The sequence below is a fragment of the Phocoena sinus genome, chromosome 15 (assembly GCF_008692025.1).
Source record: "Phocoena sinus isolate mPhoSin1 chromosome 15, mPhoSin1.pri, whole genome shotgun sequence".
Lineage (NCBI taxonomy): Eukaryota > Metazoa > Chordata > Mammalia > Artiodactyla > Phocoenidae > Phocoena > Phocoena sinus.
Window position 1 is genome coordinate 15,048,826 of NC_045777.1, and position 23,559 is coordinate 15,072,384.

At 45.8% G+C, this 23,559-nt stretch overlaps 1 protein-coding gene and 1 long non-coding RNA gene across 5 annotated transcripts in view; one reads left to right on the forward strand and one right to left on the reverse strand.

Moving 5' to 3' along the window:
* Nucleotides 1–22,620, forward strand: part of WFDC3 (WAP four-disulfide core domain 3) — a 50,790-nt gene extending 28,170 nt beyond the window's left edge. For 2 of the 4 annotated variants that reach the window (XR_004345963.1, XR_004345964.1), the window contains 2 exons: nt 359–431; nt 13,873–14,244. Coding sequence is in view for 1 of the 4 variants with exons in the window: in XM_032606812.1 (XP_032462703.1) it covers nt 13,873–13,946 (74 nt within the window). In the remaining 3 variants the exon portion in view is untranslated. Of the gene's footprint in view, nt 1–358; nt 432–13,872; nt 14,245–21,470 lie in introns of those variants that run through there. The other 2 variants (XR_004345965.1, XM_032606812.1) reach the window with 2 other exon arrangements.
* On the reverse strand, nt 9,383–13,383 carry LOC116740837. The gene is made up of 2 exons (XR_004345966.1): nt 10,282–13,383; nt 9,383–10,067 (listed from the first exon to the last, which is right to left on the reverse strand). It is a non-coding gene; the product is annotated as an uncharacterized LOC116740837 (long non-coding RNA).
* Nucleotides 22,621–23,559: the final 939 nt, after the last annotated feature.

The following is a 23,559-nucleotide window of genomic DNA, read 5'->3' on the forward strand; positions in this document are numbered from 1 at the left end:
TGAATGTTCAGAACTGCAGGTCTTCAGGGAGAGAAGATGAAATGTGCCATTTCAGTGTGTGAGGTCTAAGACACTGGGTGAAAATGTTATGGGGTGGAAAACAGTGAGGGTCATTAACTCCCTGCTTTGTCTGGATAAAACTTTTAAAAGAAGGATGCTTGAGAAAAGCTTGGAGTACCTAGTAAACCCATTAGAAGTCTATTTAAATAAGGAAGGAGTCTACATTAGACCAGTTATGACGTGGCCCAAAAGCACAAGTAAATTTTATGAGAAAGCAAATTACACTCTCAGCCCATGAGATATACTCTTCTTGTTGTGTTGTCACAGTATTTGAAATCCACACTTATGGTTTCTTCAGGAAGAAGCTGATTGTCTGCAGTCCCAGCTCTCAGCTGCTAGGTTATAAGAGCTATGAATGACGAAGCCAAAAGGTAAGATGGATGGGGGGAGGGACTTCCATGAGCGATGCACTTGACATGAGTCATGCACTCGATGCTATTGGGACATCTAGTGCCAACTGTTTGCAAAATTTTGGAAGAATCAATGATTAAAATTCCATGTCTCTCTTCATATATCTTCCTATGAAGGCTGCCTGAGTTGTGTTGCTGTCCTTGTAACTTCCAGGATATCCAAACACAGGCGTTCATCCTTATATCCTTAATTTACTGTTTACCCAAGTAATTCATCCCTTGTGGCCACCATATATTACATGACTACGGTGAATGAGGGAATTCCAAGCAGGCCCCTGTGGACCCAGGGAGTTTTTAGCATTTAAGCTTCAGAAAAAGCTCCTTGATTTATTGTGAATATCTAACTCTCCTAGTCATGCTCTAAGGATCTTACTTATCTCATGAGTCTTACAGTACCCATTACTGTACACACCTTATGTATTTCTCCCTGAGGACTGTGGCCCACGGCTTCTGACCTTTTTCCATCAATTCTCATTTGGAAACGTCCCAGCCTGAGTCACAAGGCTAATTGGGAAGGGATCCAATTCATAAACTCCTAACAGAATTTCCTTCCAGTCTCACTCTGACTACTTTCTGCTCCTTTGCAGATGCAAGAGATTTTGTTTATTCATTTTATTTATGAGTCTAATACTACTTGCTGACTTCAGGTTAAACAGCTCTCTCCACCACTGCACCAAAAGATTCTCCGGATTTGTCTAATGAAAAGTTTCAGCAATCAACTCCTTTCTTGGGCATCCACCTTCTAGGACAGGTTCCCTTACTGGTTACTGCATTAAAGGTTTCTTAAGCAACTCAGCCCTACTGATACACTACTATACTTATTTCTATCTTGAATCAATACACCTTCTTCAAAATCTTCAGAGTCATTCCATACCTTTATATATAGCATCCTGTACAGTAGTCAACCTCCCGTGCAGGATCTTTGACTGAAGTAATTCTTTGTTCACAGGCAGATACTCACTTAGTTCTGGTTGAATTAAAGGGGGAATTTTGTTCCAATCAGGATGTGCTGACAGGATACAAAAGGACATAGTAAAATTCCCATTAGAAGAGTCCCAGATTCCAACCAGGGCTAAGCCTCTGACCCCTCCTTTGGCTTCACCACATTCCCTTTACTCTTTTTTTTTTTTTTAATTGAAGTATAGCTGATTTACAATGTTGCGTTAATTTCTGCTGTACAGCAAAATGATTCAGTTATACATATATATATGTATGTACATTCTTATTTGTATTCTTTCCCATTATGGTTTATCACAGGATATTGAATATAGTTCCCTGTGCTATACAGTAGGGCCTTGTTGTATATCCATTCTCTATATAATAATTTGCATTGACTAACCCTAATTTCCCACTCTGTCCCTTCCCCACCCCACATTCCCTTTACTCTTTTTTTTTTGGCTACGTTGGGTCTTTGTTGTGGCACACGGGCTTTCTCTAGTTGTGGCGAGCGGGAGCTACTCTTTGTTGTGGTGCGTGGGTTTCTCACTGTGGTGGCTTCTCTAGTTGTGGAGCACAGGCTCTAGGCGCGCGGGTTTCAGTAGTTGTGGCACGCGGGCTCAATAGTTGTGGCTCACGGGCTCTAGAGCGCAGGCTCAGTAGTTGTGGCCCATGGGCTTAGTTGCTCTGTGGCATGTGGGATCTTCCTGGACCAGGGATTGAGCCCATGTCCCCTGCACTGGCAGGCGGATTCTTAACCACTGTGCCACCAGGGAAGTACCTGATGTGGATATTGAACCACCTTTGCATCCCTGGGATAAATCTCATCTGATTATGATACACGATTGTTTTAATGTATTGTTGAATTCTGTTTGCTAATATTTTGTTGAGGATTTTTTGCATCTATGTTCTTCAGTAATATTGGCCTGTGATTTTCTTTCTTTCTTTTTTAAAATAACCTATAAGTTTCTTTATCTTTGTCAAATTTTGGTATCAGGGTGAGGCTGGCTTCATAGAATGAGTTTGAAACATCGATGATTGTCTTTAGCTGTGAAATCTCAGCTAAAATCTATGAGACAACAGAAGAAGTCCCACTCCATAGCCTATCATAAATACATTCATTTCGCACCATTGGTCTACTATAAGTTACATAAGTAGTCTCCTCCTTTTGAGTATTAAATCTGATTCAAATATTTTATATCCATAAGTAATATTGATGAACATCTTTGACCACATCATTATTTCATCAGCACATCTTTTAGTAATGATCTTCACCTGGTGTGATGCCTGTGGGTCCTCCAGTCCAACACCCGCTTAATCCTCCAAAAACATGGGTCCATTCCTGTATCATCTCCAGTTCCTTCAGTTGGAAATCCATATTGTGGGTGCCTATGAAATAGGAGAGCTCCATTTCCCAAGTCCCTTCACTACCTGTTCCTGCCTCAGGCTCTTTTCATATCACACTCTTATTTATGCCCTGAGTAAAAAGTTCAAATACATGCTTCAACAATTAATACACATCTTCGAATTTTATTCCTTTATGAATAATTGGAACTAAATACCAATACACTAAATGTAAATAAAACTTCTATAATATTCAACCCTTGTAAAATTCTGACATCATGATTTTTTTTAACATCTTTGTTGGAGTATAATTGCTCCAATAATGTTAGTTTCTGCTGTATAACAAAGTGAATCAGCTATACATATACATACATCCCCATATCTCCTCCCTCTTGCATCTCCCTCCCACCCTCCCTACCCCACCCCTCTAGGTGGACACAAAGCACCGAGCTGATCTCCCTGTGCTATGCGGCTGCTTCCCACTAGCTATCTATTTTACGTTTGGTAGTGTAGATATGTCCGTGCCGCTCTCTCACTTTGTCCCAGCTCACGCTTCCCCCTCCCTGTGTCCTCAAGTCCATTCTCTATGTCTGCGTCTTTATTCCTGTCCTGCCCCTAGGTTCTTCAGAACCATTTTTTTTTTTAGGTTCCATATATATGTGTTAGCATACGGTATTTGTTTTTCTCTTTCTGACTTATCTCACTCTGTATGACAGTCTCTAGGTTCATCCACCTCGACACAAATAACTCACTTTCATTTCTTTCTATGGCTGAGTAATATTCCATTGTATATATGTGCCACATCTTCTTCATCCATTCATCTGATGTCATGATTTTTAATTAGCAATTATTATTTACACATCAGCTTTATAAAGCTCAAAGCAATGCCTTCCAATAGAACTTTTTCTGCAGTGATGGAAATGTTCTATGTCTGCATTGTTTAATATATTAGCCACAAGTCACATGAGATTATCAAACACTTGCAATGTGATTAGTGAGACTGAGGAGTTGATAGAATATTTTATTTTATTGAATTGTAATTAATATAAATTTACACTTAAACAGACTCCTGTGGCCAGTGCCTGTGGTAACAGATCAAGATTAGATGATTAAGAGAGTGACAGCTGTAGTTTGAGTGGGCCAACCTTAATGTGAGAGGCCTGGCTCATTAGATCAACTTGAACCACATCTGGTCAACCCATGGTGATAAAGGAGGCTGTAGAGTTTTCTGAACAATGTTTCCAGCTCTGGGCCAGGGGTTACCAGGGATCAGCCAGATTAGAAGGGTGTCAGATTAGAAGAAAGGTGTGGGACATGGAATGGTGATACATTTATCTTGGGAAAACTTCATTTGGAGGGGGTGTGACTGGGGCAAAGTGGAATCATGGGAGTAGGTGACCACAAATTTCCAAGTTGGTAAATTTACATGGGACTTGCAGAGGCAAGCAACATCTTCCATAGCTGCTGGAGGTTTAGTAGAGAAATCGAGATCATTGTTAAATTAGCTGAGCTTTTATCATTTGATTTAATCGCACGATCTTTCAGGGATGGAGTACTTTCCACAAATATGCCTTGTTCCATCTGAGAAGATATTTCGGAGATCGGAGACACGATACTTGTCTTCTTTGGGAGCTAATTTATATGGAACCTAGAGGAAAAGTTTAGAAACATAGAGTTTAAGGTGGAATGTACATGTTGATTCCTTTATAAAACAAGAATTTTGGATAAACGAAGGTTTGGGAAGACACAAATAATAATAGTAACATTTTCCTTAGACTCTGTGCCAGGCACTGTGGTATGTGCTTTGCCTGTGCCATCTCATTTTGTCTCATGACACACCTGGGGTAGGTATTATTCAGCTCCATTTACAGATGAAGAGGTTGGAGCCTTGAGGACTTGGAAATACTCAGCATCTCCAGGTCAGCAAGGGCAGAGCCGGACTGAGTCCCAGAGCAGCCAGGACCCCTATAGCCCTATAGCCCTTAGTCTATTCCTAGTCCTCCCTCTGAATGGGATATTCCCACTCTTCTTTTTTGTTTGTTTTCCCTCCTATTCTATTTTCCAAATCAAATATAAATTCGCCTTTAAGAAAAATAATTTGTAAAACACCTGAGTCCAGCAGACAAAATGGAAGTAGACAGCTGGTATCTGAGGGCTTCTGGACTAGCCAGTGAAGATTTTCTTTGCGGGAAAAATTCATGAAGTGTTCGGATTAGGCTACACCTTGCCAGCCTGCTTCTCAGCCCATTTGAAAAGTCAGAATGATGTCCTCACTATATGCCAGGCATGGTTTTTGGTTTTAGGGTACCGTGGCAAAGGAGTCAGACACAGTTCCTACTTTTATGGGACTCATACTCTAGGTTGAGAAAATACTAAGTTAAACAGTTACAGTATAATGTGATAAAGTTTAAAGTAGGGCCAAGATAAAGGTTCTGTGAAAAGAAAAGGAGAACCATTCTGTCTGGGGTGAATTGGTGAAGCTTCCATGGAGATTTTTATTTAATATGAAACTTGAAGCATGAGTGGGAGTTTGTTGAAAAGTGGGAGAAAAACATTCCAGGCAGAGATAAGAGCTTGAGTTAGAGGACAGAGGGAGAGAGTGCCTGGGGCCTTGGAGAAAGACCAAGTTTAGTGAGGCAGGTTTCTAAGCGTGAAAGGGAATGAGGAGTCATGAGGCCCGAGTTGAAAGCAGGAGGAAAAGCATCAGTGGAAACAGGAAGTGTGAGAATCTACTCAGCAGAAGTGAACTAAGCCACCCAAGGAAACAATCCTTTGGGACTAAGGCATCCCAAGCCTTGGGTTTGTAATCCAGCTCCACCGCTGACCACTTGGCTAGCGCTGAGCATATTACTTTAACTCTATGATTCGCGGTTCCCTTGTCTGTAAACTGGGTATTATGTTTGCTGTGAGGACCCCATGAGATGAAGCACCACTTGGCTAAAAATGTTAGTTCTCACTGACAAAGTTGGAAGCCCTTGACTACTCCCACCAGAGCCCAAGTTTCCCGGAAGACTGTGATCAGATCTGCTTGAGCTATTCTGTCCTCCATGCCCGGCCGCCACAGGAAGCTCAATGCTGCACTTGCTGGGCATAAGATGAGTATTTTTTTCAGGCCCTCATTGGCACTGCCATCTCCTACCTCACCTGGTCTTCCCAGCCAACACCAGGGTCTCCAGAGCAGGAATGGTGAGTTGAGGGGAACCATTCTGCAGAGGACAGGCTGCAGGATTGGGGAGAGCAAACACTGCGACACGTGGATCTAACAGATCTCACAGTGAATGCTGCACAGGCCCTGGATTAGGTCACAATGCTGATGCGTTGATTGCTGGCCAGTGTGTGACCTGGGCAGTTAATTATTATAAGGTGCAGAGGAAGTTAGTATGGTGGGCTGATCAGGGCCTGAGCAAGGGTGAAAGTGGTCCTCATGCACTTCAACACCTCTACTGGCCTCTGCTTGCTACTCTTTTTTGAACTCCTTTGTACAGGGTTTCTAAGCTGAAATACCACGGGTTCTATCTTGGAAACTCTGGTGACTTCAGAAGGACTGTTAGAAGACCCTAAGCTCCTAATTTCTCCCCACTCTGAAACAAATTCTACCAAGATATGAAGAGTAGCTTCCTTTTGGTGGCAGAGTTACAGAAGAGTCCATTTTGCTCACCTTTCTTGTAACATTGGTAAAATAATAAAGATAATCCCCCTTTTTTTAAAGAGGAAAAATCTGGAACCCAGGAAGAGTGAGTCGCTGGCAACTTCTAACTTTTGTAGAATCTTTGCAATGACCAAGTTCTTCCATTCCACGTGACCTCATGTAATCCTCACAAAACCCGAGGTATGGATGTCCTCTTCTTCTTTCCCGTGAGGAAGCTGATGGTCTCAGAGATGTAGAGTGAGCTGACCAAGGCCACACAGTGTGAAGGGCTCAGTTTGACTCCTTGCCTAGGGCGCTGTCGACCCAGCGGCTGGCAGACACTGTTACCTGGCAAAAGCTCAGATCTGAGTGTCCTGTGCTCCCCCTTGGGCCGTGACCCTGCCTCCTCATGCTGTTCTGTGTTGCAGAACTCACCCTGGACCACATCCTGCCCCAGGGAGTGAGGACGTAGCCCCAGGAGGGGAACTGTGCAGGAGGGGGCCATCAATGACAAAAGACCTTGTGGGAATATTTGAGTCCCTAGAGAGGCTGGAGAAAGAAAACTGGGGAAAACTTGTCTGGGAAAGTCCAGGTCCAACCCTGATACTTAAAACATGCTGTGGGAAACATGAGCTGAAATTCTCCATGAGACATAAGAAATTGCCACAGCTCCAGGGTGACGCTTTTGCTGGGAGCTGTAACCCTATGAGGTTTGCATCCGAGTAGTTGACATCACGAAGCAAGGCCTGCATTTTGCACTGTTTGTTCTGATACTAATCTTTTCTGTTTATGAAACATCTCTTACATACCAGGCAGTATGCTGTGCACATTACATAAATCATCTTGTGTGATCTTCACAAAAACTCTATGGCTCAGATTTTATTGTTTTGCCTTTTTCACAGATGAGGAAACCATGACCCAGGGAAGTTATGAGACATGCCCAAGTTTATTTAGTTCATAATTGGCCAGACTGGGATTTAACTTGCGTTTCTCTGACCCAAGCCTTTGTTAAACCATTATACTGTATCATTCTACCACTACCCTGCCAAGGATCTCTGCCCCTCAGAGAGGACACTCCCCTCCATCACTTTTCATACCCCAGAGAGACCATCAATTCTCCATGAACTCAATGCCTGTTCACTTCTGGGCTTTATTCTTTCTGGAAATGGAGTCTGGCAGAGGAAGAAAGGAACTCATAGAGTTGTGTTTGGGGTGGCAGAGAGATCTTAGAGATCCTTGGCTTAGGGTGGGAGATAGAATTGGATGTGTATCTATTGACCTAATTCCGGTAAAATATAGCAATTTTGTACCAGTATAGCTCCATTTCCTGCTCCCATCTTTTGTGCTTTTGCAATATATCTTACATTTATGTATGTTTTAAACCTAACAATACAGTGTTAATAACTATCGCCTTAAACAATCTTATCCTTTTTAAAGAAATTAAGAGAAGAGCGCATACACACTTTTTTTTTTTTAATTTACTTTTGGCTGTGTTGGGTCTTCGTTACTGCGCGTGGGCTTCTCATTGCGGTGGCTTTTCTCGTTATGGAGCACGGGCTCTAGGCGCGCAGGCTTCAGTAGTTGTGGCATGTGGGCTCAGTAGTTGTGGCTCACGGACTCTAGAGCACAGGCTCTGTAGTTGTGGCGCTCGGGCTTAGTTGCTCCATGGCATGTGGGATCTTCCCGGACCAGGGCTCAAACCCGTGTCCCCTGCATTGGCAGGTGGATTCTCAACCACTGAGCCACCAGGGAAGCCCCCCACACTTTTATCTTTACCTGCATATTTATCAATTCTGATATTCCTGAGTTCTAGAGATATTTTCTCCCCTTCTCTGAAGACCCTATTTATATTCAAGCTCTTTGGCAAAAAAAATACTAAAAATTATCCTCTGCTAAAAATTCCACTTGTCTTTCTGAAGACATAAATTGACTCTGCTCTTAAAAGTGATCAAGCTTGTTTTCCCCCTCTGGTCATTTATTTTGAACATAAATAAGGTGAAAATAGAAATAAACTCTCCTGGTATATGTGTGTTTTTGGTAAACGTATTTGTTATACATATAAGCGAGTCTTCTCTCTAAGTCCCCGTTTCTGTTTTGTTTATTATGTTGGGATGATAACAATATCTATCCCAAGGACTTTTCGTAAGAATGTAATGAGTCAAGGCAGAAAATTCCCTGACATGTAGCTGGTACTCAAGTGATGTTAGTTTCCTTGCACCTTCTAGAAAAGATAAACATAATATGGAGGTTATAATCTGAATGGGGAGACTTTACTTTTTCAAAATTCCACCCTTATTTACTTCCCCTGTCCCTACACTACCCAAAATCATCAGGTCTCAGTCAAAAGTAATTTAATTAATTATTTACACACGCACATACACACACACATACACACAGTTGGCGCAGAGTTCATAAGACTCCTTTTTTATATTAGAGACAGATACTACCAAATATTTATTCAAAATAGTTGTAGAGATCAATGAAATGATAGGAAGTTAATATAAGCATTTACTATGTCATCAGAAGTAATCAATTAATTTTTTTTAAATTGAAGTTGATTAGTAAGACTCCTTTGATGAGTATAAGTACTAGATAACTAGCAAGAGCTTCCTGCTAGCTTCTCTAATGTGTTTTTAATAAATCTTACACTAGCCCTCCATCTTCTGGAATTACGGTAAGCATGATGCCCAGATCACCTGAGGAAGGGCCAAGTTACTGAGTCACAGCCAGAGATCTCCCAGGGCAACCTGGTACAGAGTGCCTGCTTGGGAAAGGCCAGTGCCTCGCACAAGGCTTGTTCAGCCGAGTAAGTGCAGGCACACCTCATTAAGCACTGCTCTCACTTTGCGGAGTTCGTATCATGCTGCCAACGTTGGAAATATTTTTATAATTAAAAAGTGTTTATATTCATAACTCTTTTTTTTGTGGGGGGCAGAAAAACAACATGGGTTTATTTTAAGGCAAGTACAACAATTAAGACCACATAAGACAAACACAGGTCAAGTTAAATTTTTAGTGGGTTTTTTTTTTTTCTTTTAGGAATGCTGGGGGAGGAATCTACTATACAACACCATCACACTTTGTAAATAAAAAGTATCAGATACTTGACTTCTTTATCCGCCAACAACAACAAAAAATAAATTATTTTCTTGTTTTGTAAAAGACCTACAGCTGGGAAAAGAATTATATCTCATAATTGTACAGGGGGGAAACCCCACATGGGTTTCTTGAATTTTCACTTTGGCAGTTAGAAATGGTCGGGCAAGATGAGAAATGATCCAGTGAACTCAACTTTAAATATTGTATTAATGGCTCTGAAAAACAACAAAAAAAATAGCCTGATTACAAATCCACACATTTGTACAGCACGGTTAGAGAAATTTAAAATTACACACAGCACATACATAATCTATAGAGACCCCCAGAGGTCTATGGGGGTCTCTACAGAGAGTCATTACTGGGTCGCTACGGGATTTGGTCCATAAGTTATAATTTTTGAAACCCCGAGTGGAGCAGTGAGCACAGCCATCCTGGAAGGGGAGGGGGATTTTAAAATCATTATTCATTTCGTTGGGCCGCGTCCCAGTACTGGGGCCTCTTGGGATCTCAGAAACGGGGCGGCGAATTAAAGTCACTTGCAGCTTCGCGGAGGGCTGAGGCTGGCGCGCGCGATCTCTCTGCTCCCGGGTCTGCGGAAGAAGCGGTGGGCAAGTTTGGGTTCTTTTTGCGTCTCTGCAACCTGTTTGAGAGGGTCGCGTCTGCTAGGCGAAGCCGGAGCGGGCCAGGGCAGAGGAGGGCCGGGGCAGCTGACTATTTCGTGCAGTCATAGGAATATGGAGCTGCGTGGCGGTAGAGAGAAGGCGTAGATCTGCAGGGCAGCGGACAGCTCGCGTTGCTGCTCACCTGGGGTTCCCCGAGCGTCGAGTTCTCAATCCCCAGCCGGTGGGAGTTGAACATCTCCCTGACGTTAGGGAAAGTCTGCTGCTGGGCTGCGAACGTCTGGCCGGAGAGGTGGTTCAGGTCCCCGCTGTGATTCAGATACCAGGATGCCGCCTAGGCCGCGGCGCCGGCTGGGGCTGGGGAGCCGGCGGGGGCGGCGGCGCCTGCGGGTGGTGGTGGCCGTGATGCTGGTGGTGATGGCCGGCGGCGGCGACTGCGCCCTCCTGGCGGGCGGCGAGGTTGAGGGCGCTCAGGGGCGATGTGGGGCCTCTCGGGTGGCCCGAGACGGCCTCGTCCAGTGCGGGGGACGGGGGACGCCCATGTGCGCCGGCCGCTCGGCCCCGGTGTACAGGCTCCTGGCGCGCACGCTGCACTGGTAGCCCCCGGCGCCCGCAGCCTCCAGGCCCTGCGCGCACTGCCGGCAGTAGGCAGCGGGCGGCGCGGCGCGGCGGCGTAGGTCAGAGCCAGCGGCGGCACCACCAGGCCCGCGCTCCCGGCCTATATTCATAACTCTTATGCAGGGTTTCCTAACCTTGGCACTGTTGACATTTGAGGGCAGATAATTCTTTCTGGTGAGGATGTCCTGTGCATTGCAGAATGTTTAACAACATCCCTGGCCTCTACCAGTAGGTGTCCCCGCACTCCTAAGTTGTGTCACTCAAAAATGTCTCTAGACACTGTCCCTAGGGGGCCAGAATTGCTCCCACCCAGATGAAAACTGCTTTTCTGATTTTTGTTTTTGTTTTTGGTCGGGCCGTGCTGCTTGTGTTCCTGACCAGGGATCGAACCCGGGCCCATGGCAGTGAAAGCACAGGGTCCTAACCACTGGACCACCAGGGAATTCCCGAAAACTGCTTTTCTGAATTACGTATTAAAAGGCCAGTTCTCACTCTAGAAGAGGGAGCACTGTAGCAAAGCTCTCAGCCAAGGGCACCCATAGGCAATCCTGCCTTTCTTCCGCCTGAATGGCAAATGTCAGCCCGTGCTTCCTGGGAGCCTCCTTCTGCTTATTCTGGTTTCTGATGAACTGATCTGACCTCCTAAGAGAGCTAAGGAAAGAATACCAGGAATAATGCTGGTAGACCCACCAAAGTGCAAAAGGAGATGTACCCACAGGGATCTGGAAATGCAGGCTTCGGAGGAGCCTTCAAGGAAATAAGGTGAAAATCTGCAGGTGATGAGAGGGTTGACCAACCATTGTGTGAACTGTAGTTGGGAGAAGCAGTGGCCAAGGAATGAGGATCGTGGCTGCAGGGAATTTAAAAAGAAGGAAGAGCTACCACTAACGTGCAAAGATGGGTAACACATTTGTGTAGAGACCAAATGTGGTGCTGGTCCACTTAACACTCCTGTTTCCAGAAAGGCATCATGCCACACACGCACACGCACACGCACACACACCCCCCCCTGCAAGTGGCATATGCCTGTTGCATATTTCCAATGCATGAAGCATTTGTTTATTCATTGAACACGTGCACCAGCTCTGGGAAATATGCTAAACCAGCATAATTAACCTCAATTTATAGATGAGGAAACTGAGGCTCAGAGAGGTTAAATGACTTGCCCACATCAGGAACACCTGGACTCAAAAGTACAACCTCAGACTTTGAATCTGAGGCTCGCTAAAATCCCACCAAAGCATACTGGCTTTGTCTTCCAAAAGATCAGATATCTGGAGGATCTGAGAAAGCAGGTCGGTGGGGAATGTGCTGGACCCTGGTGATTGGGGTGATTCTCTAGACAGAATGATTCTCTAAACCAAAAAAGTTGGGTCCTCCTTCTACACAGTAATGTGTGTGTTGTTCCCACAATTCTTTGGGAGCCCCCAGATGCCGGGCATCTAAGACTATGCCTGGCATGCTGTGGGAACTCGGTAAGTGTTTGTTGAATGAATGAGTGATACAAGTTTATTGGAGCTGAACAGACAAGGGTCCCAGTCCTGGTTCTAAAATTCACTATCCATGTGATAATGGTCAAGGTAGCTTAAACTCTCCTCACTTACAAAATGGGGGCTCTAAGCCTTGCAGGGATCCTGTGTGGATTCAAGTGAGGTAATGAATGAAGAGTATTTTAAATGGTGCTTGGAAAGGTAGAGGCACTCAACAAATGGTAGCTGCTGTTTTATTATTGTTTAAGGGGCTCACACCATGAAGTGTAGTAAAGTGGCCTTTGATAAATTCAGATCAGATAAGGCCAAAGGAGAAAGACAGAGCTGTGCTTTGGATGGACCTTCTGTTCCAAGGGTGGGTCAGCCTCATGAACAGCAGAAGTTAGGGATGAAAGAGCTGGATGTGGGATCAGGCTCCTCCTCCTTGGTCCCATTTCTCCCTAAAATGCCAACCCCAGGCCGGGCCACTGGGTGGCACCATGCAGCTCTGGGTCTCTCCCTCACTTCTCCTTCTCTTCACCTCTGCCAAGAGCTTCGATCAGAATCTTAATGTACAAGGTTGGTATGGAACATGGGAGCTCCAAAAATAGCCTGGGAATAGGGCCAGGGGCCCAGCAGCACAAAGAAAGTCTTGACCCAACACCTTCTAGCATGACATTAGGAAAGGCATTTCACTTCTCTGACCTTAGTGTCTTCATGTAAAGTTGGAAGTCCTAATATCTACTTTGAAGAGTAATTGCAAGGATAAAGCTATTCACATAACAGGAACATAAAAGGAGAGTTCAAGAAACTTGTAATCCTGCCTCAGAGAATCTCATGGCATTTTTTTCCCCATTAACAAATATTTACCGAGAACTCAGAGCCAGGCCTGTGTTAGGTATGTAGACTGTGGAAAAGAGTATGATGAGATCCCTGTTCTCAGTCTTCTCGGTGAAGGAAGGGAAAGAGTGATTGAGAGCAGCTCCTGTTTATTGATGCTTTTCTATTTATCAGGCTTTTCATTGGTTACCTCTCACCCTTCAGTAAGCCTAAAATGTGCATATGACTTGCCCATTTACAGTGAAGGAAACTGAGTGCCAAAGATATAGGTGACTTGTCCAGGCTCACACAGCTAGAAAATGATGGAGTCGTTTCACCCCTGCTCTCAGATTGAAGTCAGTTCTCCTCTCACTATCGGATATCTACTCCAGAATGACAGTGAGACGGGGGTGGGGGGGTGGGGGGGGTGGGGAGGTTGTGGGGGGTGGAAGCCTGAGAGACCTTACTCATCAAATCCTAGACAATCAGATCTGGAATTGTGCTCAGAGATGGTAGAGTTCAGCTCCCTAATTTTGCATATGAAAAGACGGGAATTTGGAGAAGTTAAGTTGATACAACATCACACAGTAGTATGTGGCAGGGCTAGGATTTGTATCCACTTGAATTGGAGTCTCAAGTCTCGGGTTTTCACCACATCAGGTTACTCCCAGGAGTGAAGATCTCAACTTCTGTGCAGATGGAGAAGGCCCTGGCTGGGTGGGCCAGGTGGGCTGGATGGGAAGAAATACACAGCTCAGCTAATATTATGGACAGCCTCGCATTTGTGGTCAGGGCCATCCCAGCCCCCTAGCATATGGGACTAACAAGCGGAAGGTGATGGGGCCTCTCTCAAACCACTTTGTCTCTAGGCAAAGCTGTCTCTGCAAATGTATGCAAACTTCGTTTGGAGAATGGCCTTTGTCGAGGCTGGATCCTGTGCTGATTTTACAACTGGAGAACTTACGAATGTGAGGTTTTTTATTATGGAGGTTGTAATGGCAATGGCAACAACTTTTTGAGGAAAGAAGCATGTGAGAAAGCCTGCAAGAACATCTGATTTTCTAGTAAGAACACAGCCCTCCCTGGAGTCAGAGTTGCTCTAGGGCAATAGAAGTTATTTTTGTGAACAAGAGATGCATTCCTCCACTTCAAATTTATTCTCCCTGCCTTGTTCTTTAAATCACCCATCTCTGTGCCCGAAATTCTACAAATATCACCAACGTGTTTAAAATCTCGAGACTTTATTTATTTATTTATTTTTTAATTATTTATTTATTTATTTATTTATTTATTTATGGCTGTGTTGGCTCTTCGTTTCTGTGCGAGGCTTTCTCCAGTTGCGGCAAGTGGGGGCCACTCCTCATCGCGGTGCGCGGGCCTCTCACTATCGCGGCCTCTCTTGTTGCAGAGCACAGGCTCCAGACGCGCAGGTTCAGTAATTATGGCTCACGGGGCTAGTTGCTCCATGGTATGTGGGATCTTCCCAGACCAGGGCTCGAACCCGTGTCCCCTGCATTAGCAGGCAGATTCTCAACCACTGCGCCACCAGGGAAGCCCCGAGACTTTATTTTTAAAATATGTACATACATACAAATATACTGGGGGAATTAAGAGTTAAGAGTCATTCACACTTAGTATGAATTACTGGCTAGCGAATCGGAGGATAAAGGTTTTGGAGGAGGGAGGGTGAATTTGAAAACTTGGGGCATGGTATTGGAAGGGCCCACATTGAACAAGGAAGTAGACCTTTGCGGGTAAAAATTCAATTAAATTTTATCCATAGGGATAAGATTCAATTATCATCTCAAAATAACATTCCTCTGCATATGCCTTCATTTACTTTCTCCCTCCCTCTCTGTGTGTGTGTGTGTGTGTGTAAATTGCGTAATATTTTCTATCAGGATTTTTATGTAGCATTTTATTATAAACATTTAAACATTTTCCCAGATCAGTGAATATTCTTCAGTGTCATTGTTAATGGCTGTATAATATTCTAGACTATTTACAAAGCACTGTAATTTACTTAGCCAATCATCTGTTGTTGAATGTGTGCTTCCAATTTTTCATCATTGTAAAATAACACAAGGTTAAACGTAAGCATGGTTTTTAAACACCTTTGAAAAATAACATCCTAAGTGACATCAGAAAGGTGGCTGAATAAGATGTCCCTCTGCCTAATTATTTGGCATCCATCCATGGGCAAAGATGCCTTTGTGGCAGCTTTGAGATCCAGCTAGGAGACTGTGAAGTCCAGTGCAGTCCAAGACCCGGGAGAACCATTTGAGAAGGCAGGCCCGCACCCAGGTGGTTGACTCACCTATCATGGTCCCAACTATAGACCCAGAAACAGCTCCATACCCCTGAGGACTTGGCTACAGCCCCGTTTAGTTTGGTCCTCTCCCCAGCACCATGTGCCAAGGGACCCATACGCATGACCATATGTCATGCTCCCCCAGGCATCAGGTTAACAGGCATAGAGAAGTCAGTGAGTGCTGAAATGGCTTGTGAACAGCCTCCAGCCCCTCTCAGCCGCTGCCTAGGAGCCCCTGGACGTAAGCCCACCAAACTAGCTCAAACTGTAGATTCTGAAAGTGCCCTGAAACGGGGTCTAGCTCATCCCACCCACAGGCCCCAGACAGTCCCACTGGCACAGGGACCCAGCAGAAGGCACTCCCATCTGTGCCCCGGGAGATCCTGAAAGGCCTTAGACTGAGTTCCTGCCCCTTCCAGCCACAGATTTTGAGCAGTCTTGCCGGCACAGGGACCTGGCGGGAGACACATCTGTACCTTGGGAGATACAGAAAGGGCTCTAGACTTGGCCCCAGCCCTTCCAGCCACGGTCAGGGAGCAGCCCAGCCCAGCCAGGGACCTGGCAGGAGACACACTCATCCGTGCCTGTGGAACCAGGGCTACAAACCTCAATCTTGGCTGTTGAAACTGAAATAGCCCTGGGGCTTCGTTCCAGTCCCTCTTGGCCACCGTCCAGGGCCAGGTCTCGCCCACCCAGTGACTCATCCTGTGACCAGGCAGCGGCCCTCCCAGGGACCTGGTGGGAGCCACACCTATCTCGCACCTGGTGATAGGCTCACTGACTGAGGACCTGACCTTGGACCCTGAAGCAGACCCCTGTCCCAGCACCTCCCTACTGAGCAAGGTAGTAGAGGCAGTCCCACCCACCCAGGGACCAGACGGAATCCATGCCCACCTGAGCCCCTGATAACAAGCATGTCAATCACAGACCCCATGGCAGACCCAGCAACAGCCTCAAAACCGGTTCCAATCCAGCACAACTGTGATTCTGGTGGTAGTCCTAGTAGGCTGGGGAAGTTGTAGAAAGTTCTTACATGCCAAAAACAGTCTTTCAAGACTGGAAGAGGAGTTTGCTCCTTCAAACGCACAGACACCGACACAGGGCCACACGAATCACAGAGAATCAGAGAAACACGGCACGACCGAAAGAACTAATAAAGCTCCAGTAACCGGCTCCAAGGAAATGGAGATCTACAATCTGCCTGCCAAAGATTTCAAAACAGTCATCTTAAAGAAACTCATAGAAACACAAGAGGATATAGGTAGAAAAGTAACCAAAATCAAGGTCTTTTACAAGGATGCAATCTAGGTGTTGTCAACCGGCTGAAGCTGCATTGTCATCTGAGGTTCAACTGGGGAAGGATCCACTTCCAAACTCACTCACATGGTTGTTGGCAGGATTTAGTTCCTCGAAGGCTATTGGCCAGGGGCCACCTTCAGTTCCTTGACAAGTGGGCCTCTCCAGGGGGCAGCTCACCACATGACAAGGGGCTTCATCAGAGCAAGCAGTGGGAAGAACCAGGACGAGTGCTGGCAAGATAGAAGTCACAGTCTTTTGTACCTTAATCTTGGAAGTGACACCCCATCGCTTTTCGTTACATCACTGCTCATTAGAGACAAGTCACTACGTCCAGTCCACACTCAAAGAAGGGACTACACAAGGACACGAATCCTAGGAAGTGGGGATCACTGGGCCACCTTAGCAGTCTGACTGCCCCAGGGAGGAGCTTGGCCGGACTCACACAGCAGTGACTGCTTAAAGGCTCGGTTCTTGGGTCCCCTTCCTCTCCCTCCTTCTTCCCTGATATTTGTTCACAGGTGAAAGCTGAAAGCTCATAGTGCCTGGTCCCTATGAGTACAAATACCCAAGAGGTCTTACATCACCAAATCTGGATTCTGAGAAATGTTGTGTTATAAAAGTTGCTTAGGCGAAAAGATAAACAGAAACTACCAGAAAGAGGAAACTACCAGAAGGCCATTTGGTGCCAGATAAGCTACAAAGCACTGGAAATACCACTGTTGACATAGTGTTGAGAGCTCATTAAATTTCTTAATCCATATATGCTGGAGGAAAATCTTCCAAATGAACAAGCTCCTCAAGTCTTTAAAAAACTTGCTGGGAATAATGGAAGTGAACAACTTAGGAGCATACATTAATACAGATTTATAACCTGCTTTTACCAGTTAACAATATTGGCTGAAGATTTTCCTATATCATTAAGTATTCTGCAACATAATTCTAAAAGGGGTAGAGCTTACTGGGTATTGCTGGATCATAATTTATTTAAGCAAGTCTTCTCTGATTAAATGTTGAGATTATGGTTTCTCAATATAATAAGTAATGTTGCAAGTAAATCAGTGTGAGCATTTCTGACTGTTTAGTGAGGATAGATGATAAGAAGTGGAACCTCTAGGTCAAAGAGGACATGCATTTGAAAAGCTTTCAATACATAATACCTTCTATTAAAATTCTCATAATTGCCACTTATGGAACACTTATGATACGCCAGGAACCAAGTTACGTGCTTTACATACATGATCTCATTTAATATTTCCAACAGCCTAAAGAGGAAGATTCTATTAATATCTGTATCTTACAAATGAGGAAGTTGAAAGTCAGGAAGATAAATTACTGGCCCCAAATAGCAAACTGGCAAGGAGCGAAGCTGGTGTTTGAATCAAAGTGTGACTCTAGGACCCATATTCTTAATCAGTTTGCAATCATTAAAGTTCAGCTCTACTGAGCAGCCCAGTCTTAGCTTACCTCTCCATCCTATAAAACCCCCTGACATCTCCATATGGACTACACAGAGATATTCTGGGCCTGCCTGCTTCTACCTTTTCATGGTCATATTTTGTGGGCCCTTGTAAGTCGGGATCTTGCCTTACACATTTCTACCTCGAGCCAAGAAAAGTGATGTGTACAAAGTAAACACTCCACAAGTACCTGTTGATTAGTTTTGTAGAAATTACTCCATGGAGGAAAGGAGGGACCCAGGATTTATTGGATTGGCCAAAAAGTTCATTCGGGTTATTATGTCCGATTACAGAAAACCCGAACGAACTTTTTAGCCAACCAATATTTTTCAGGTTTTTTTGTTTTCTGTTTTAAATTTTATTTATCTATCTATCTATTTATTCTTGGCTGCGCTGGGTCTTCATTGCTGTGCGCGGGCTTTCTCTAGTTGCGGTGAACGGGGGCTACTCTTCGTTGCGGAGCACAGGCTCTAGGAGAGAAGGCTTCAGTAGTTGTGGCACTCGGGCTCAGTAGTTGTGCCTCGCGGGCTCTAGAGCGCAGGCTCAGTAATTGTGGCGCACAGGTTTAGTTGCTTCGAGGCACGTGGGATCTTTCCGAACCAGGGCTCGAACCCGTGTCCCCTGCATTGGCAGGCGGATTCTTAACCACTGCGCCACCAGGGAAGTCCTGCGCTACTGTTTCTGGGCTGCTCCTCCCTTGTCTCTGCATCCCCTCCCTTCCCTGATTAGCAACTGTTTGAACCTGCCCTTTGGGTCTCAGGGAAGGTCATGGAGGCTGGAGTCTGCCCCCTACAAACAAGGAACGGGGGACACAGAGACGCTTCCATGCCCAAGAGCCCCTACAGGGTCCTGCTCCGTTTCATTACGTGTGCACTCCCTATGGCATTTCAGGGAAGGCCAGGGCAGCCACGTGGCACCCACATTTTCATTTATCCCTGTGCCTCATAAATTAGGTAGCTGGTCCTGTCTGTAGATTAGATAATAGCACAGGTTCAATGTTAATTTACTGAATTTGATTATTGTACTGTGGTTATTTAAGAGAATGCCTTTATTTCAGGAACTTCACTGAAGTACTTAGGATGTCTGCAACACACTTTCACATGCTTTAGAAAAACATAATATGTGGAGTGTGTGGAGAGAGAGAGAGAAAGATGATGAAGGATGATGAAGGAAAGAGATGAAAGTAAATATGGTAAAATGTAAGCGTTTGATGAATATGGGTAAAGAGGATGCAGGAAATCTTGGCACTATTCTTGCAACTTTTCTTTAAGTCTGAAGTCATGTCAAAGTTAACAGTTGAAAGAATAAATCAAGCATAAAAAAGGAAAAAGTCAAGGAGAAATCACTGCAACCACATCAGAGCTACTAGGAGAGTGGGATATGGTGTCCCATAGGCAAATGGAAAAGAGATAACAGGGAAACCTTACAAGTGTACCACAGCTGAACCAGATGAGACCAATGGAGAGCTGTCCTTGTGATAAGCATGAACATGCCTAATTTGTACATTGATATGTTGAGAGGTTAATGCTATTTCAAACCAGAGTCTCTGGCCCTACAACAGAGATCATGAGTGAGCCAATCTAGAAAATTCCAAGCTCCAAATCACTCAGCCTGCCCAGGCACTCTGCCCCAGAGTCTGTGTATATTGCTACCTGGAGGTTGGTTAAAGGGGGTCCTGTGGGCACCATCCAGGCCACTTAGAGCTCTGCCTGAGGAGAGAGGTACCAACCTTCCATCAGTGAGGGCTTGTTGTTTTCAGATTGATCGCAAAGGTTGGCTGCCTTCCATTGTCTATTCCCCTGGTAGTGCCAAGAGTCTAACCATAGTGCTAAGCCTAACCCTAGCCCATAGTATAAACCACAGGCTTTGGATCGTTCATCTGGTGAAAAATCCCCAGAGGGCTGTCCAAGATTGAGGGCTGCAAATAATGAGGTTTCAGTAGCTCTAGAGGGTCCCATCTTTTTATGTAATGAACTCACCCCAATAAACCTGGTTTGGCTGGGCCCTGGGCTTCTTTGGGGTTGATATCCCAGCCGTGGGAGGTATGCAGAGACTTCTGGGTCTAGGACCTCTATGCTCTGCAGGCCGGGCCTACTAACGCTATGCTGTTCTGTGGCTCAGGGGGGCGCTGCAGCTCCCACCAAGTACCATCTTTAAGGGCTAAACAAACCAGACCCTCACCAACAGATTGCAGCACTGAATGGAGAGCTAACGAGTTGTCAGCCATCACTCTGTTTTCCTCACCCTCACAGTTTTGCCATCAACTTGTAGTAGAATGATCAACTGGGTAAACGTGATCATGGGGCAAGAAGGGGAGTGTCTGTTGTGTTTGCAATATGATTATTTCACGAGTTAGTTTTTGGAAGCTGCATCAATGGACAGGACAAATGGAACCACACAGCAGTCACAGGAGCCATCATAGCTGGTGCAGCCCTAGCTCCCGGGGCATTAGGGCTGGCAGCTTGGGGGTCTCATACAGATTAGTAGATGAAGAGGCAAAAAAAGTCATTTCTCCTATGTCCTGTTGGGCAGCCTAACTGCTCTCCCTGCTTCACATTGCCCCCAGAGTCTATTCTTAGTATAACAGCCAGAAGGATCTTTTCCAAACATAGGTCAGATGACATCATCGCTCTGCTCAAACCCCTCCTATGGCTTCTAAATTCCTCAGAATAAAAGGCAAAGTCCTGTAGTGACCACAGGGCCCTCCATGATCTGAGCCTGCACTGCTTCTCTGACTGCATCTCCCTTCATGCTCCTGAGCCCTCAGCACGCCAGCCATGATCCTCAAGCACTCTGAACTCAGGTCCTGAGCCCTAGAAGCTTCTTGGTCTGGACAGCTCTTCCCATGGGTTCCGTGTGGCTCATGTCCTTCTTCACTCAGCTCATGACTTGAATGACACCTTAGGAAAGACCTTCCCCGAATACCCTCTGCAAAGCAACAACCCCCTACCTCTTACCCCATCCCCTGGACCCACTAGTCCTCTTACCCAACTTTATAGTTTGCCATAATCTTTCTACCACCTGACATGTTAAACCTGTGTTGGTTCATTCATTTAGTGACCGTTTCCCTCACCCCACACGCGCGCGTGCACACATACCCACACACACACACACACACACACACACACACACACACACACACACACACACACACACCCCTCACCTCCTTGATGTCAAATCCCCACCACCTAGAACAGAACACATAGTAAGGGCTCAAAAAAGGTTTCCTGAATGAGGAATACCTCTGCTTACGCTGTTCCTCAGGCAGGGCTGTCCTCTACTGGTCTGGCTTTAGAACTTCATTTTTCAAGCTCCGGCTCCCTCATGTGTAACTAACTTCCTATTATGTCTCCAATCACCAACCTGCACCTTGCTGAAGAACAGATGTTTGTTTCTACAGGGTTTTACCGTACACAGCGGTCTGGACTGGAGGTGGGGTTTAGAGGCAACAGCGAAGCGGCGTGTTGCCAGAGATGGGAGAAAGTAAGCGCAGGAAGAGACCCTGCCCTGAGCTCCGGAAAGGCAGCAGTTAACCAAGTTTCTGGCCCTGGGAGCCGTCCTTCTAGCTCAAACTAGCATGGCTGTGGTCTGGCTACAGAACACATAGCCCATCAGGATGCCGTCCACACACAGGCTCCTGGAAAGGAGGAGAGCGATTTGTGGCATGGTGCCGATGGAAGAAATAATGGCGTGCATACAAAGGCATACCTCTGCCATCCCTGAGTTAAACAAGGCCCTGCCCAGGGCTCTCTTTCAGAAGGCAGAGCCGGGGGAAAGCAAGGAGAAAGTGGAAGGGGTGGTACCCACACATTTAGTCCCTAACGACTCTACCCAGCCTATCACTTTGTTTTTGCTTAGAAGGGTTGGGGAGACTGGAGCCTGGACAGGGATAGAGATTGGAAAAGGGAAAGCTAGGAGAAAAGCGATACTGTCACCCACCTACCTCCAAAGGCAGTGAGCACCCCCATTCTCATACAGGAGACGCGTTCCCACGTACCCCCAGGGGGATGGATGGACAGCCAGGTTCTTTGCTGGCTCATGGCCTGGGGCAGAGACCCACAGGAGGATGAGAAAGATAAGGCTGGCCAAACGCCAAGCCCCCCAGCTTTCTGTCTCCACACAAACGCACTCAAGCTGCCCTGACCTCTCACGTTCCACGGTGGGTGGAGGTGCAGGGAAGGACATAAACCATGTCCTGGGGGCTGAGTCTCTGCCATGACTTCGTTGCTTTACCCCCTCCTCACCCCAAAAGGTTAGGCATCCCCTCCCCACCCCACCTCAGGGATTAACGTGAAAAATCACTGCAGTAGAGTCAGCATGGGACTCTGGTGTCATTAGATGACTCAGGTTCAAATCTAAGCCTGTAAAAGGTTGAAAGCAACCTAAATAGTCACCAGTGTAAGTAAGTGTGGTTAAATAAACTTCGTACATCCCAACAATGGACTACTATACGGCCAGAGAAATGAATGAAGAAATCTTTTATGCTGTGAGGGATCTTCAAGATATATGAAGTGGAAAAAGCCAAGTACAACACAATGTGTATAGTGTACTACAATTCTGTAAAAAGGTGGGATAGATGAGAATTTTTTTTTCTCCCCCGCGGTACGCGGGCCTCTCACTGCTGCGCCGCCCTCCCCCCACCCGCCCCGCTGCAGAGCACAGGCTCCGACGCGCAGGCTCAGCGGCCATGGCTCACGGGCCCAGCCGCTCTGCGGCATGTGGGATCTTCCTGGACCAGGGCACGAACCCGTGTCCCCTGCATCGGCAGGCGGACCCTGAACCACTGTGCCACCAGGGAAGCCCTAGATGAGAATTTTATGTCTACATGTCCCTGGAGAGATGGAGATAGATGATAGAAGAGGAATAGAGAGGAAGAGAGGGGAGGTGAGAAGGAGAGGGAGGGAAAAAGTAGGCATAGAAAGAAGGGAGAGAAGGGGGGAATAAAGAGAGGGGCTACAGAGAGAAGAAAGGATAGAGGGAGTGAGCTGGAGCTCTCTTGGGAAGAAGACACAAGAAACTGATGGCATTCGTTTCCTCTGTAGAAAACAACTGAGTGGCTGCAGGTGCAGGAAGAGGGTCAAGGGTGAGAGATGTTTCACTGCGTATTTTTACCTTTTCAATATTGATCCATGTGAATATTATTTACGTAAAATAACGGTTTGATTTTTAAAAAGCAGCTACAACGAAGGACCCTGGCTTTGCCACCTTCTTTCTGTGTGGCCCCAAGCAAGTAACTTGGTGGAGTCCCAGTCTGTAACACAGGACTGTCATCAACTAATTTGAGGGTTGTTTTGGGGATCCAGAAGATCTCACAAGTGAATCTCCCAGCCCTGTGTCTGGCACACAGTACATGCTGCTGCTGTTGTCAGAACCCCCAGCAACGAATCCCAGTGACTTTGGAAGGATTCCAGCATCTCTCTGAGCCCCAGTTCTCTCCTCCAAAACCCTGGGAGAATAACCAACAACCGCATAGGGCTGGTGGGCGGATT